At 38.4% G+C, this 17757-nt stretch overlaps 1 protein-coding gene across 7 annotated transcripts in view; it reads right to left on the minus strand.

Annotated features, from left to right (window-relative positions):
- The window catches only part of SIPA1L1 (signal induced proliferation associated 1 like 1), a 206277-nt gene that overhangs the window by 69755 nt on the left and 118765 nt on the right, over positions 1-17757 (minus strand). For all 7 annotated transcript variants that reach the window (XM_042048147.1, XM_042048146.1, XM_042048142.1 and 4 more), the window contains one exon: positions 2192-4007. In XM_042048147.1, coding sequence (XP_041904081.1) covers positions 2192-3689 — 1498 coding nt within the window. In that variant the 5' untranslated portion in view covers positions 3690-4007. The remainder of the gene's footprint in view (positions 1-2191; positions 4008-17757) is intronic.

Here is a 17757-nt window from a genome sequence, read left to right on the forward strand (position 1 = left end):
TTACTGAACTGCTACCGCCACCCTGACTAACAGGGTGTCAGGTTGTATCCTGACTCTGTCAGTTTAAACCAGTTTTCTGCCTTTTTTTTTTTTTTTTTTTTTAATTTCCCTATTAAATTGTTATTCTGACTTGGTGTTTCCTACTGGTTTGTTTTCAAACTAGTACACCTACTCCATAACACACATTTTTATATCTGGTTGCTCCTCACCAGTACCCTTAGGACTAGATTATGTCGATTTTATCAATTCATCTTAATTATATCTACAAAAAATGGAAATGTAACCGTGACTGGATCTGCAGTAGCACAAGGGTGTGGCTTCCCTTAAGGAGAAGGCAAATCAATAAATTGTTGCCTAAGGGCTAAAATTCCACTTACACTTCCTTCCTCTTCTGCTATTCACTCTCATCCCTTACGTGGCAGTAGGACTTTGGCACTTACTCTGACTGCAAGGAAAGATAATATCCCTCACCATAACTGGAGACAAACAACCAAGCAGTAAACCCCAAATATATCATGATGGCAAGACTTCTGCTTGCTTGTTTAGTAAACTCAACTGGCTTATCAAGTTTTCTGAAAACAAGAAAACTGGTACAAGAAAGAGGGAGGAATTAAGTCTCCCCCTCTTAGTGCTTAAATGCTGTAAATCAGGTCAGCTGTAACATGAAACTTTAGTTGTTGATTGCAAAAACTCACTAGAGACTGATAGGTAATCAAATTGTTCCAGAGGGAGACAGAGAAGAATATAATTGCAAACAAAGGTCACAAACCTCAGGCTCTCTGCTCGAAACATACCTTATCCTATATCACACATCTAGCTTACTTTCCCCAGGAAACCATTATTTTTCCTAACTCCTCTGTCTTCGAAGGATAGCAACCAGCATTCTCAAAAAACATGGACCAAAGGCTACCTCTCAGCCCTAGAAAGAATGCAGAAAGAGGAGACTATGCAAAGAGTAACAAGAGCCATCCAACCAATGGACAATGCAGGGAAGAAGAGTTGGGAGCTGAACATATTTTGAAGGCAAGAGAGAAATGGGAAATGAGATTATTAGCAGTAACACGCAGTTAAGCAGCTGAAGGTTTTTCTTTTAACAGACCATCAACTTAATTCTAACCAGGCATCCCTGTTGCTTTTATCTGTAAGAAACAAGCTCTTTTGACCTGCATTCGCTAAAGAGAAGAAACTCAATCCTAATCATTGGAAGGTAAGGAACAAGCACTCTCCAGGTCGGTCATCAGACCAGCTCTGTCCATCAGGAAATACAATACCATCCTGCAGACAGAACTCTTTTAAAGGACTTTTTTTCTGAAATCCTTTTAAAACATTTTTAGAATAATGAAGAACAGAGGGAGATCTGCATCTCATGGTGCCAGTATTATTTTGACAGGGGGGACAAAGAGGGGAAGTATCTGGGTAATGTTTGGGATTTTCTCTTTTCTATAAGTCAAAAGGCTTTGATCTGTTGCTTTGGGCTTTTTTTCTCCCTCCCATACACATCCAATGGAAATTATCATTCTTGGTTTCAGAGTAGAACCATGCGATAAGAGAACTGCACTCTGGTTTTTCAGATACACTGTTGTCATTGAAACATGGGTATTTATGTGTATATATATAGTTATATCTATATAGTGTTAGTTTGTGCCTGCAAAATCTGACAAATTAGAATTTTCTTTCTAGAGTGACAGCTATAATGAAAACAGTGAGTGAGGAAAACAGATTTTTATTTTTATTTATGTATTATCTACTTTGAAAAATTTAGAAATGGATTATTAAGTTATTAGTATGTCCAAAGATTATTATAAATGCTAACTGTCCAAGATGTACATTCAATTAAATCCTCAGTACATCAAGTCTTGGCACAGTTGGAAGAAAGTTCCCATATTTTAGGATTTTCTTGTTTTCATCTTTCAAGTGTCAACCCCTGTCCACTTCCATGGGTACCCAAAGCTGTGTTTCAAGACATTTATATTTGTAGCCATCGCTACCACATCTATCAGCAATAAAATCCTCAATATTCTTATATTCCAAGACTCTGAAAGACTATTAGATATAGCACATACCATCAGTAAAATATACCATCAAAGAAATACATAATTCTTGCAAATACTATTAAGCATCAACTGAATTTTACGTGTTTGGAAAACAAAGAATCGTTCTTAAAACTCAAGGAGAAATAAAATTTACCTACCTTTCTGGTAGAAGAATTTTCGATAATAATATGCACCAAGGTCTACATGTTCAACGATGTATCTTTTCACTCTGTCTAGGTGTAAAATCAGGTTCTCCTTGGGAACTTCCAGAACTGCAACTCCAGCATTTGTGCAATGAGAACTCAGAGTCGACTCAAATGAGGCACTTTCACACCCACTGAAGGAACCTGAATTAGATTTGGAAAGGCTGATCTTCCTTTCCCCTTCCCCACCAATCTCATTACGAAAATAAGGACAACTCATCACTAGTTCATTGCTTTTATCATCCCCCTGGTCCATATTGAGACTTCCTTTTGAATTCAGGTCTTCAGTGCTGCCCATTGGAGAATTGAAACTTGCAGAATGTGACAAAGGTCCAGAGACAAGTGATGCTACAGCAGCAGCAGATGCACCTGTCGTTGTGTTCCTTCTTTTAATAACATTATGCCTGTTGATTGCTGCTTCATTTAAATCAAATAAAATACTCTGTACATCATAATGAGCAAAACACTTCGGACATGTCCAAGGCTTAATGCTATCTTCTGACCTGTTATCTTCAAGATCTGAAGACTTCCCAAGTTCCCCTTCACCTTTGGCATTGCGCAGCTTACGAAAAATAGATGAATCTCCTGTCTCTGATTTTGAACGTCTCTTGAGTGGCTTCTCCCTTTCCTTAAAGAGTCTCAGGTTTTCCCTTTGAGTAATAGGTCCATCTATCACATCTAGAGAGAATCCTGAACCCTTGCTTCCACTGGCAATCAGGAGCTCACCGAGTTTTGTTGTGCCTGGGCTTCTCTGATCAGACTTTTCATCTTTATAGCCCTTCAATAAGTCAAAAAAACTTTCCCCTGAAGTTCCCTGCTTATCTATGGAAGATGTGCTGCCATACTCTCTGTGCAGAGATGGTCCAGATTTAAATGTAGGTGAAATACATTCATCAAAACTATCCACATCAAGCTCACTTATGGTAATGTCGCTGTTGCTGCGCTGCCGTATTCTGCGAAGAGCTTTCCTTGGGGAACTGGGATAGCCATCAGGTGTAAGAAACCTGGAATCTAGATTCTCAGATTGTCTGGTCTTGTTTTTAAGTGTGCTCTGGATGCTCTTTAACATGACAGAATCACTAGCATTCAGGTTAACAGAGCTTCCCTGACTCCCAGGACTGCTTTTAGAAGACATGCTGTCAAGGCAACTTGATGTTTCAATATCCTGACTAGATCTGCTTGCCTCCTTGATGTTCTCCTTCCTTGGGGGCCAATCAGCAATCCTTGCCCTGACCCCCATTTTAGGGACTCCAGGGGTAGAGGTAACGTGATGGGAACTCTCATTGCGAGGAGGTCCAACTGGCGCCATGACTGCAGATCCTAAGCTGCCATTCTGTGACCTGAAGCGCCTCATGTAGAAGTCATCCGAGTGGACTTTTGAGGTGCCATCTGTTCCGACTGATACCCCAGTGGCAACAGCCCTTTCGGTCTGGGACCGCTTCAAGCTGGTCATGGTCTTTCAGTACGTTCAACCTTAGTAAGTTCCAAGAAAAAACACAGTCATTTCTGCTTTTTAAATGCACAGTTCTCTTTTGGAGAATAGTCTCCAAAATACACAATGGTTGCATGAGATCTTAATCATGGACATTTAAGGACACAGTTAAATGCAGGATGTCTAGAAAATTCAGATATTCAGTAGGTTTTGATAAGCAGTAATTTCCTTTAACTTCTGCATTTTAAGAAGTAGCCATGCTCCAATACATTCAAATTGCTTCAACTTGTGCTCCAAAATATCAGAGTTTTAATTGAATCGCTTACGCTTCTTTTAAGCCTAGAACAGAAAACAGAGATAAAATCATTAATTCTTTAATATATAACGTTTTTGGTAACTGACACTATTAAGGTAATTATTACACATAATTAATATTTTTAACAAACATGCTTTAAATCACACTGATCATCTCAAAAATGCAGCACTGTTTTACATGCTGGTGAGGAGTTCTTGATATTGTTGGGCTGCCTTCTGAAAAAATACTTCTGGATTCTGATTCCACACAAATAGAAATTTTTCCTTCTGAATTGATTAGTGGTACTTTTTAGTTGGGTTAGTGAACAGTGTTACAAAGTACAAGTAGGGAGCTTCTCAGCTAAGGACACATACAGCATACAATTCCCAGAGAAATGATGTAAGAGCCAGATCAGGACTCCAATTTTTATTTATAAACACTTTAAAGAATTTACCATTTACAAGTCATACATCCTTGGTTGCTATTAGGTATTAACACTACCTATTCAACTTTCCTGTTAATGTAAATAGCTGGTATGTTAACTAAAAAAAAAAAAAAAAAGCTAATTAGCAAAAAGTGTAAAAAATTCTAAGAGAATGGCTGTCAAGAACATTCATTTTGTGCTTTGCAGACTAGTTGCAGACTAGTTGCATAGTCCAGAAAGCATGTATTACTTCTGTCCAGAGTTTACAACATATAAGAAGGTTAAAACTAAATAGAAACACATACTTTTAAGTAACTCGACATGCAAAGTTTCATTTATTTCCCTGGCTAACAAAATTTTGTCTACCACAGCTCCTGTATTATCCAACTTCACAAAGTCACAGAAATTAAATGCTTTCCCATACTTCATCAGTACAGAAGTGATTACAAAGCCTTTAGTACACTGCCCTTTGAGGAGCTAAAAAAAAAATAATCCACAAATACATCCTTGCTGGTAGAAGACAAAAGCATGGGATTGTCAAGATAAAATCTTGCATTGCTGTGTACATCCTTTAACACAAAGAAGTTAATAATTTTCAAAGGCTGAACCAATTACACAGAATGTGTCCTTTAAATATTTGCCAAATGTGTGCAGAGATGCTGCTGAACCAGCACGGCATTGACAATACAGCATTGTCTAAAATCAAGGCTTTCTGATGCTTCCAGGGAAACCAGCACTTTCTGCAGTCTCAGAACTACAGTACTTTGCAGCACACTAATTAAATACCAAGCCAGGGAACTTTCTGCCTCCAAAGGCAGCACGTTTAAACTTCACTTGCCATATACAGCACCTCTAAAATAGCTGCTCTTAATATAAATCTCAACACATGAGGAATACTTAAAATGCAAGCTGACTGCATCACACATAAGAACGGTGCGAGTCACCCAGGGTACCACTGTATTTGCACAGCCATTTACATAAACGCAGCTCTTTTCCTTGTAATGCTGCTACAATCTTAGAATCATAAAATGGTTTGAGTTAGAAGGGACCTACAAGATCATCTAGTTCTAACTCCCCTGCCACAGGCAGGGATGCCACCCACTAGATCAGGTCTTGAACACCTCCAGGGATGGGCCATCCACAACTTCTCTGGGCAGCCTGTTCCAGTGCCTCAGCATCCTCACAGAAAAGAACTTTTTACCATTTAATCTAAATCTTTACTTTTTTTTAGTTTAAAACTGTTCGCCCCTTGTGTTATCACTATTTGCTCAGGTAAAAAGTCTCTCTCCATCTTTTTCAAAGCCCTCTTTAAGTACTGGAAGGCTGCAATGAGGTCTCCTCACAGCCTTCACTTCTCCAGGCTGAACAATCCCAGCTCTCTCAATCTGTCTTCAAAGAAGACTTGCTCAAGCCCTCTTACCATCTTCATGGCCTTTCTCTGGATGTGCTCTAACAGTTCCACATGTTTCTTGTCCTGAGGAATCCAGATCTGGACACAGTACTCCAGGTGGGGTCTCACAAGGACAGAATAAAGGAGAGACCAAGCCCCCTGGCCCTGCTGAGTTTGATGCAGCCCAGGATATGGTTGGCTTGCTGGGCTGCACTTGCAGCATTGTTGACTTCTGTACAGCTTTTTGTCCACCAGCACCCCCAAGTCCTTCTCCACAGGGCTGCTTTCAACAAGTTCATCTCCCAGTCTGTACTCATGTCTAGGATTGCCCTGACCCAGCTGCAGCACCTTGCACTTGGGCCTGTTGAACCTCATTAGGTTCTCACAGACCCACTCCTTCAGCTTGTCAATGTCTTCCTAGATGGCATCCCCCTTCCTTCTGTTGTGTCAACTGAAGCACTCAGCTTCGTGTTGTCAATAATACTGCCAAAATAATAGGGGTTTTTTCTAGCTAAATAATTAGAAAAACTTTAGAAAGGCAGTCTACCCATGCTGCTGTTGCAAAACTACTGAATATTCAGCTATAACTTTTCATGATTTTCAAACACACTCCAGCCTAAGAACTAATCAGGCTGGTGAAACAACTTTGTGCACCATCAGATCAAGGAAGGGAAAATGCAAACACAGTGTGCCATGACATAACCTAAATGTTTTGCCCATGCTTTTCAACACTGCATATCGAAGAGTGTTTAAGCACTATTAACCTCCATGAAATGGCAACACTACATAGCACTTCCTAAAGATCTATACAGGCTTGTTTTTATAGGCAGGACAGAAGGAAAACAGAATGAAAACTGATAAGGATTTAGGGCAGGAGAACAGGCTAAAAGGGATCGTAAGGGAAAAGTCAAGCTGAGAGTTGAACACAAAATATACAGAAGTACAAACATGTACTACCACAAGCTCCTCCCCACAGCCTGCAGTGAAAGCCAAGATTTGTCCCTCTCTGTTCCCCTTCCACCATCAGTATCTCTGAAAGCAAAGTGTACACCTCCTCCCCCACAAATGCTGTTCTAGAGAAATGGATAACCTAGTAGTACAGGCTTCTCATTAACTTAAGGGCACAAGTTCACACAGCAATTCTAAAAATTCCCAAGCTTGGTGTTGACCATATAAGCATCCAAACACCATCAGTTCTCCCTACCTCTCCAAATTGTATTTTTTCCCTTAAAATTTTCCAGGACAACAATCCTAAGGAAGGCTATAGATACACAAACATATATACAATCATATATGAAAGAATACAACTAAGGTCTATGTAACATATTCTTGACCTGTTCTATACATGGTTTTGTCATTGGTTACATGACCACACATTGTATTTTCCAAAGGAAATTCTCTGTTCCTGACTGAGCTTTACAGATGTTTCACTCTAGGGACCAGCTGTTTCATGTTCTGCAGGTTTTGGCAGCTGGAATACAGGCCATAAATGATTATGGCAATAGTTAATATCATACTCTGAAGAAATGAACTCCACCCTTGACTGTGTCTGTATGAATTAAATCACTGTTAAGTCAAATTTTTTTGAGACTGCAACCACCTGTCAATTTTTATTTCTCTAGACCTTCCCACCTTGGTGTCTAATTTGAGACCTAACAGTCTGGTGTAAAAGGTTTGATTAGCTCCAATCAAAATAATGTGAAAACATTACATTTGATAACATTAAAAACTCCTAAAGCACAGGTCCTGGGTACACTGGTTATCAGCTTTAATGAAAATAAACAATAACAGCAATCTGTACTTTAACCTTTTTTCGTATTCATTATTTGCAAAACATGACAGCATCAGAGACAGGGCGAATCACACCTGATTTAAATGACCATTGGTTACCAGTAACAGCTGTTATTTTGAACTGAAAAACCTGCCAGAAGTTAAATATTAAGCAGCAAAATTGCTGACACAAAATATGCAATCTATTAAGCGCAGTTACAATTACAAGATAGGCAGTATGGTACCTACTTCTAAAGCCAAGAGCAGCATTTGTGAAGAGTAACAATTCATACTTTGTTCCTATTTTAATATAGGAATAAGGCAGAGCTATGAATATCTGTGCACACAGAATATGGCAAGGACAAACTCGCATAACCATGAAAATGTACACTTTTCCACTTCATCTCAACTTACTGAGGAGGCCAACGAAATAATCAGATGAACCGCTACATATAAAAAGCTGTACATGAAAACCACATGCAAAAACTACTGAAAGGGCGCATGAAAATTTAGTACTGATTCTATCAATTAAAAACCTGAACAGAGAGTTAAGAAAATAATCAGAAAACCAATTATCTGCTTATCAGATTGCATACAATAATTAGTTAAGCAGTCCAAGGATCTGTTCAAAATGGGTCTCAGATCATTAGGACAAATTTTATTCTTAGGTTTTTACCAGTACCAGATGACTGTGTATCTAATCTCAACTCAAAATGAGCACAAACCTATCTTCATTCTTATGATTTCTATTTATATCTGTTTAAATCACTTTACTCTCTCCTCCAAAGCCAAAGTTTCAGGTGTAGGACAAAGAACCATTCTTATAAAACTTAAAAGGTCCCTGTAGATGAACTGCAAGATAGTTTTGCAGACTCCATCATTCTTACAAGGCAGAGAAGTCAAGGATCTTGATTTCTTATTTGTCATGCCTGAAGTCAGCCACCCAGAAAAATGAAGACCTACCAGTCAAGATTTCATCTGGAGACCTTTTGAAATACAAAGCAACAAATACAAGCAGTTGATCAAGAAGAAATGTCTCACTCAAATCAGTTCAGGATAGTAAAAAACCCTCAACTACTGCACAGTAATCAGTTTCTATCTTGGATCCAGTTAGACAAAGAAGATAATTCAACAGCTAGTTAAGGTGAGTGGAGAAAAGGAGCTCATGCCTGACACATCATTTCAGAGACCTATTAGTTTTTCCTAGCTTTAGTTTATGTGGAATCATGCTCTTTTTCCTTGCGAAGTAGTGACTTTACCCACAACTGAGTCTTACTTGATGAGATTTAGCAATTACTCTTATCTGCTGGGAACATGATGAGACTCCAGATTCTGGAATCACGGGTGCTAATGATCCTAATAGTCTGATGTTGACAGAGATAGATTTGGGGGCACCAAATTATTCATGATTCATTTCCAAAGGAAAGACCTCATACTTCACCATCACCCCTCATTAAAAAGTGGCATTTTAAAAGTGGCATTTTAAAATTAAAAATTTGGAAATGAGTGAATCAGTTTCGACTTTTAGGGAAGTCTCACTTTTGCCAAGCTTCCATACCACACGCTCCCTTCACTCCAAACAGTAAAATATAGTAGAGGGTGGTAAATGCAAAATATTGCCAGGGATACTTTCAAATCACCAAAACTGTAGGATAAGGAGATCAGAGTAACATTTTAACAGCAAGCAGTTGTTAAGAACTTAACTGAGATCTCTGTTCCATGGGGTTTACTAAAATACAGTCAATTTAGGAAATGCAGTGCAACAACACACACACATTACTGGCAGCAACCCTTGCTAACTTTTACTTGGAAAAGAAATGGCATCAGCATAAGCCCCTGAAAACTAGCAGCTCCTCTAAAACTAGAAAAATAAATGAGAACAAGGAAAAATATTTTATATATGAAACCCTATCTATTTGTGTCACAAACTCTTAACTGAATTATAACAGATCAGACCCCAGGAGGGAATATTAATTTATCAGCCAATTAAGTTATTACATGTACAAAATAATGTCTAATTGCATAAAATTAATTCCTCAGAGGAGAAAAATTCAATTTAGCCTTTTGAAATACTTTATCTGGTTACCTATTATTAACTTCATCCTTCTCTTCCCAGGATTACTTTCATCATTATAATTGTAGGAAAGCTGAAAGGTTCATCTTTCTGAGGAAGTTTTTACCAACTGAAAATCTATTTGAAGAAGAGTGTTTAGTATTTTACTAACTTACCGTGGTTTTTTTGGTTTGGGGTTTTTTTTGTTTGTTTGTTTTGGGTTTTTTTCAAACTTAGGGTAATTGCTGGCTTTGTGTTACCTAAGTTTGAGGTAACTGCCAACTCTGCATAGACAGACACTCCCTCAACCTCCCTTTTGTCTCTCCACCAATTTATGTGTCTAAAAAATTTGCCACTGATTCACATGTCAGCAGGTCTGTGTTTCTGCCTTTTTCTCTGAATGTTTCCTTGCACCCTAACCATGAGAAGAAAACCTTTGCTCTGAGGACACCGAGTGCCATCTGCTGCCATACACACAATATCACCTGCACTGATCTGCTAGGATTTAACAGTGCTTTATTCTTAGCTTCATTCTCTGCTGAAGTAGCTGATGCAAACACACATGAACTCAGGCAAGGTTACACTGATTTTAGGATGTAATAGTAATTACTGTAACTACCATCAACTTCTGCACTCTCGCAGTATGCCTCTCTACAGACAAAGCCAAGCTCACTTTGCTTCCATGGCGGAACAACCGGAGGATGTGCAGTCACTACAAAAGGGTGCTGACTTGAGCACATCCACCATGGCACTCAGCAGAATTTGCTCCCCCAGGTTTCGAGCCCTGCTAACCATGGCTGTAAACCATCAGCTGGCTCAGAGCACCGTGAACCATCTGGCCTCCCTGTGCAGAAGACCATGAAGTCACACTCAATAATCATAATCTCCTGCAGTCAGTGGTAAATGCCTGTGACATTACAGGATGGTAAATGAAGCATAATAAAAGCTATCAAACTGAGACAGATATAGCAACACAGGGGACACTAATCTCCCACCTGTGCACTTTAGCACATTTTGCTCCATTATGATTTCCTACTCATTATTCACCATGCAAACACAACATCTCAAAGCCAGAACTGCATCCTCTGTTTTCACATCCATTTTGTATGCATTAATCAAGACATGGGTATCACAATTCTCAAGTGTACAAGTAACCGTTGCTGAAGCAAATACTTTAAAATTCCTTTTAACTGAGACAGAAGAGAAGAGTGAGAAAAGGACTGCACATGGTCATTCTTACTTCAACATTCACAGTGTCACTCATCTAGTTAAGTGTAGAATCCCTTTCCTGGAAGCTAATTTACAGGATCTAAAAGAGAGATGATGAGAAGTCTAACTGCACGCTATACTGTATTCTATTCCTGGAACAAATTTGTTAATAACAATTTACTGTTGAAAGAAGCGCTTGCTCTCTAGGAAACAAGTCTACACCAGTGGCAACACAGGAGAGCAAATTATTCTAGCTCACAGATACCATCTCTCAAGAAAGGGAACCTTTACCAACCACGAAACAGTTTGATTTATACCCCTCACTTTTCTTATTTTAAAGAGATGTTTCTTTCTCAGTTTCTAGCTGTTGCTATATTGCATTCTCAAGTAATGGTTCCAGAAACAGACTGTTCTTCCTGGTGTATGGACTCTTAGAAAAAGTTGCTTTACTGACAAGTGTCCAAGTTAATCAATGACTAATATCTGATGCTGCGACAACCTTACCTATGAAGAGTCACAAACCGAAACAAAAAACCCATACCAAGAAACAACCTCCCCAAAAATGGGCTGATACTTCCTGGCCTAGGTACAGCTCAGCGTTAGGAGCTGCAAATTCCAGTAAGTACCAAGGATACCCTTTCCTGAGGTTTGTATCCTTGCTCATAGATGCACAGCACAAAGGCTCGAACATGTCCTTTCTCCTCCAGCGTGGCCATGATTTGTTTCCAGCATAACTTTGGTACCAAAACAGAGAGAGAACTTAGCCTGTGGTCTCTGAGCTGCTTCCACTGGCTCCACTCATGCTGGCCATACTTGGCAAACTAGTACACAGTCATCAGCACGTCTCATAACATGCCACAAACATCAGAGTTGACTGAGAGACCTCAGCTTGGAAGAGGGAGGAAGAGGGTATTTAACCTACTATCTCTAAACTTCCAGTTGTTTCTAAGTAGTCTGGAGTGCAACTCAAAACTAATTTAATTTTTCTTGTAACAGGTGTTGGACTGTGTCACTAATTCAATAAAAGGATTATTAAAAAAATATAAACCCTAATTTTGCTAGCATTTAAGATCTTTTTCTCAACACTATTAATATTCCTTTATCACTGCAATTGCTTCTCCCTAAAATTAATGATTTGGTAAAAGAATTGCAAGGAGCTGTTCTGCTGCCTTCATGAAAGTCATCCAGCTCTCAAACGTCCACAGAGCACTATTTCTCCATAGGTTGGCTGATCATGAAGTCATGTGTTTAAGGGAGAAACAAAAGCAGCTTTCAGGAGCAAAAGTTAAAATTTACCTAAAATTAATAGGCTTTGTTTCCACAACCCTGATATTAATAATCTAGAGAGCCTCTCATATTCACACACATTCCTGAAGATGTTCTTGCAACTCTTGCTCTGGGCTTTAAAGGTACTGCTGCAGTGCTGGACAGAAGAATTACAAGCAGAGGGACTATTTCCAGACATCCACACCCGAGGTGTTCATCCATTCCTGCCTCACCAATGCTCCTTTGCTTACATCCCAGGCCCCTTCAGCAGCCAGTCACACACTGACTCCTATCACTCTATGCCACACTGATGGCACTGTCAGCAATCATCCTCCACAATCCTTCCTTCTCAACCCTGGGACCCTTCTGCCATGCAGCCTCTTTGGCCATGGCCCCCAGCTGGATAGAACAAACCCCGTCAGATTGGAATTTTAGACCTCCATCTGCTCCCTCAACAAAAGCCACTCAAAAGACAGCTGAGCATCTCATCAAACAAAATATTGTTTCTTCAAGCTTCCAAATAACTATGAATGAATGATGAATGAATGCTCAATGAATTTGCTTCCTTATCTGCTAATGTGAAAATACCAAGTAGATCATTACTTGAATCTACTACAGTTCCTGTATATTTAAAAAAAAAAAAAAAGGCAACTGGAAGTTCCACAGATAAAATCAAACACTATGTCTGCAAAGTGAAAAACAAGTTTAAGCTACTACTGAAATGTAACATTTAAAAGTACACACCCAAAAAAGGGGTTTCCTCTTCCAAATAACTTATCTAAAATGTCAGTTGAACTATCTAAATAGTATTCCTTTATGACAAAGACTTTAACACAAAGTTGAAGTATCTTCCCCCTAAAATACATGTTTTGCTTTTGTGTGTAGGGATATACACCATGGATATTTTTGTATACATACATCTACATATATTTACACACAAGATGTTCATGTTACCTTTCCAAAGCTTCTCTAGACAGAAGTACTTAAATATAACATAAGCAAACATGGTAATCAACCCTCATATCATTTAAAGACTTCCCACAAGTACTAGTGTTTTACATTAGTAAATGAGCTTAAGGAATCTGCATTCACTACTGCTACATGAAGAAAACAAAATTAAACCTAAAGCCATCAAATGTTCATTGTATGTTTCTACAGGAAATTTTGACTCTAATAACCTGGAATAGGCTCTGCAGCAAAAATCTTTTAGGTATTCAGATTATTCAAACTTTAGCCAAGTAAAGACAGTATAAAAATAATTATATTTAAAACTAGAGTCCAGACTATAAAGTCATACAAGGGCTAAAGAGAGCAAAAAAAATTCTTTTAATAGTTCACGTTTGAACAGTTAAGCATGTAATTCTCAAACAATCCTTGCAAAAAGTACAGCAGCTTCCATTTCAAATGACTGCCATATGCCGTCCAGTGTGCAACACCAAGAAAGGAAGTCAATTAGAAACCTTAAAGGAAGATACGAATTTGTAGCAAAAACTTAATTTTTTTTTTTAATGCTATGATTGTGAACAACTGCAACATCCAATTGAAATGCACTCAGTTGAACCCTCCACAGCCTTCCACTAAAAATCCTTTTGGGAAAAAAACTAACAACTCAGTAATATTCTTTTCATTGATATGCCAAGCTTATCTTCTTTAAATTGCAAGTTTTGTATTACTGTACTGCTAAGCTCTTGAAAACATACTGGCTTATCAGTGTAAAGAACTTAATCTAAAAGTGCAAATAAACAAAAAGTAAAAATAAATAAGGTTCCCCATATAAAAGTAGGTTAAAATAAAGGGTTTTTTTAAAAAGTTAACTGTTTCTTTAGATACTGATCTTAGAAGACAAAACAAAAAATTAGTAAGCAAGAGATTTTATAGGAAAGCAAAAATAACTTTCAGCAACTCTTCACTTTTGAGTATTTTCCATTTTCTTCATTTGTCTCTTAGACCATCAGCTTCATACTTTGCCTGCCATCATTTAACTCACAAATGTGCAATCCCATCCACCAGCCAAACTCTGGTGTCCTTTCAGTGGAACACTGAAATAGGCTTCAAAATCAGTTATGTATCAATTTGCAAAGGATTCTAAAATGACTGCCACTAGCAAACGCCTAGACCACTATGAGAGTGATATTGATGGATTACTGCATGCTGCAGTTCTCCAATATACTCCACCCAAAGTGGGGAACTGAATACTGGGTGCAACCTTCTTTTTGGAACGACATTTGGTGTTTTCTGAAGCCTACTTTATCCATACAAGCGAACAAAAATGACAACCAGACAATGTCTTCAGACAATTAAACTGTTCACATAGAAGGCACAGCAACAGCGTCAGTAAGTCACATATTCTTAGAGCAGTGCTTATGGCAACCCCTCCCAATGCTCCAATGTAACAGATACTCCTAAACTAAAAAGGCTGTGGCCCTTGTCCAAGGAAGATGTTTATTTACTAATTTGGTTTCATTCAGAGTTAAAGACAGGGTCATCCCACAGACCAAAAAAGAAAACTGTCTTAAATTACCATTTGACACACATGCTGTGTAAATCTAACTTTATGAGGAACCATAAATCCACCAGAATAAAAAAAAACTTTTAGGCTTCTCTAACTCTTATATAACATAAGCAGGCATGACATCAGAGATCCCTGGGGACAATTCACTTTCCTGTTTTTGACAAAACACATACAACAAGCTTTTTGTCCTTGACGACCACATTTATTTTCCAAATGTATGCATTACACATGTATTTTGCAAAATACCATACTCATGGATAGAAAGGAATAAAGAGTTCAACCTCCACACAGGATTGTACATAGCTTTTTTGTTAATTTTCCTTTAAAATGTCATTTAAAATTAAGACTAAAAAACCCACCGTTTTAAATAAGACTTCACCAGGTTTTGAGGGATGAAAATATATCAGAAAAATATGGATGGGACCTGTAAACAGCTGACAGGAATTTATGAGCACTAGGTGTTCCATCACCAGCTGACAAAGATGAGTGTGCTACATCCATTAATGATACCACTTCAAAAACTGAAAAGGATGTCTCAAGCTTACAATGTGAAATGCAAAAGAATGACATCTAAACCTGCAAATAGCTCTAAAAACCTAGCAGAGAACAGAGAACAACTACAGAAACCTTGTACTCTGCGACATGAACAAATATTCCAATGGCACTCTCCTTTTCCATATGAGAATGTACACAAAAACATGAGGCAAAAGCCAGACTGCTCATACATAAAGTATTATTCTACATCTAAAATGCTTGAAGTACTAATAATGGTGAATAAAACAATGTAGAAAAGGACAAAAACCTACCTGCCAAAACTTGCAGTTACTCAGCAGAAATCTGCATCCTGCATGATTGCAACATCTATGGTTTGGAAAATAATAAAGCTAGATAAAAATATTTCAGTTGATTCATTTCTTGTGAGTGCTGTGCTAGGAGTGGGTGTTCAGGCTGGATTTCACAAGGCTTAAACAGAAGAACTCTTCATATGCAGAAAACCAAGAAAGGTTACTCAGAAATTCTCTCTTGTGTAGATATCTCAGCAGGGAACAACATGTAGATGACACTCTCAGGTTCGATGATGTCAGTACATTATGTTCTATAAACCTCCATAGACCGTACAGTCAAAGCAACTGAAAGCATCCAACTAGACAGTATTTAAATTTTAAAGACAGCAATACAAGTCACCCACTGAGGGCAGAGAGTTATCTCCAGCAACCACAAAGGGAAAATAACACCTACCTGGCCAGATACATCAACACTTCAGCAGTGGTTGTGAAAGTGTGCACAACTCATTGTGTGAAGCAACCAACACCAAATTGCAATACCAGGGAGAAGCAAATAAGCAATTCAAGTCATGAATCCAGTCAAGCTGGCAAACCAGGATACAAACTGCGAAGAGCAAGCAAGGTGGCAGCGACATCTAAAAACACACTTTGCAATTTAAATAAGAATCAGTCTATTACAAGCACACATATGCCATCCAGATATCTTTAAACCTAAGAAGCAAATTTAGGTGGATGGTTGGATACTACCAGTTGTCTCAAAGTGTAAGTAAACTTTTGTGTGTTTGACCTGCCCACCTGTCCAGGCAGGTCTTGTAGCAACTGTCTTTCCAGCCCAAGACCCAACTTACTCTTTACATGATTTATTCACTTTTCTGTAAGTTGGGCTACAATAACTCACAGATACCACAAAAATAAGCCTCCAGCCAAACATCCCAAACATAGTCCAGCATGTCTATTTGAGGCTTTTTCATTAAAAACTACGGAAATATGATGGAAAAATCTTTTTGCCTTATGTGATTTTTTTTTTCCCCCCCCAGTCATGGTCAAGTAAAAGGAAATCTCTACATCTGTTCCTGGTTCACACGCATGAAAAACATTTTATAAAATGAAAACAGATTTGAAATCATTTAAATTCCAATACTAAACCTTCAAAAGTAAATTACCTACAGAAAGTACATGTGTGGGTGTATTCCTGTATCACTGCATCAACAGCCTTAATCAGGCTTGCATACTATTTCTGATTATGGTTCATTATATAAAATCACATTGATAACAGTTCAGCAAGAATGTTTGTTAACCCTTTCTGAAAAAGGGAAGTATCATTCTTGCACCAGTTTTCACTGTTGATGTCTGTGTGTGTGGGAGTGACTTTCTCCAGCCACCCCTGACTTTGTAGAAGCCGTGACAGCCAACTGCAAACCACACAAATCGGCTCGAACTCTCCATCAGTGTAAAGGCTATGGCTCCTCCCTATACTGAGTATGGAGACTCCTGCAGACTCCTCCTCAGCTGCACTTGCTCCTGCAACCCCCAGGTCCTTGCAGATTCTCCCCAAAAAGCAGAGTTTGAAGGCTAATGCACCCCCCTGCTCACACATAGTCAAAATTATTCCAATTGCATCAGCTGGAGCCACAAATCTCCTGCTCACAAGCTGAAGACCCTGCTTGGAGTTCTGAGGAGTGTTTAGGAACAAACACTACTTTGAAGCCAAATATGCCTTTTTTGATTCACAGGGCTGCATTTTCTTAAGAATTTCTTTTTTGGTTTTGTGTCTACTCTTCTATTACTCCAAAATGGGGATTTTATCAATATCATGTATTATTTGTTAGCCAGATCAATATCTGAAAACTACTTGAAAATATCAGCAATTGTGAAGCACAGCAATACTTCTCAGTTGGATTTCTGATGAGAAAGGGATTGTACCTGTGCTCCACAATCTGCTTGTTACATTTCAAGATAAATTTGGTCTTGATTTCACCCTGTAAAGACCAGATGATTTTGAACCTCCTTCCATTAAGAAACTTTGCTCAATGATACCATCACTGTTAAAAGCAACTCATCTTTCTATATTGAAACATGGAGTTTTTTCCTAGAGAGAAGCTCTCAGAAAAATGGTTGGTTTTTATGCCAATTTCAGTAGCTGATTCAGTGAACAGTCTGATGCTAGCACTACTCAAGTTTTCATCATAACGCAAAACTTCATCCTCCCACTAAAGAAATCCTCTTCAATAATTACACAAGTTTAAGTCTCTAGGATTTTACAGAAAGATGCCAGTATAATTAAGCTGTCTTATGTGCACATATGTGTTTGGAGCAGGGCTGTAGGGAAAGGAAAAAAAATGAAAAAAAATCAGACCCCATCAGTTCAACTGGCATTGTAACCCT

Source organism: Corvus kubaryi, unplaced genomic scaffold (genome assembly GCF_017639235.1).
Source record: "Corvus kubaryi isolate FWS band 111438036 unplaced genomic scaffold, C.kubaryi_AGA036_p1.0 66, whole genome shotgun sequence".
NCBI lineage: Eukaryota > Metazoa > Chordata > Aves > Passeriformes > Corvidae > Corvus > Corvus kubaryi.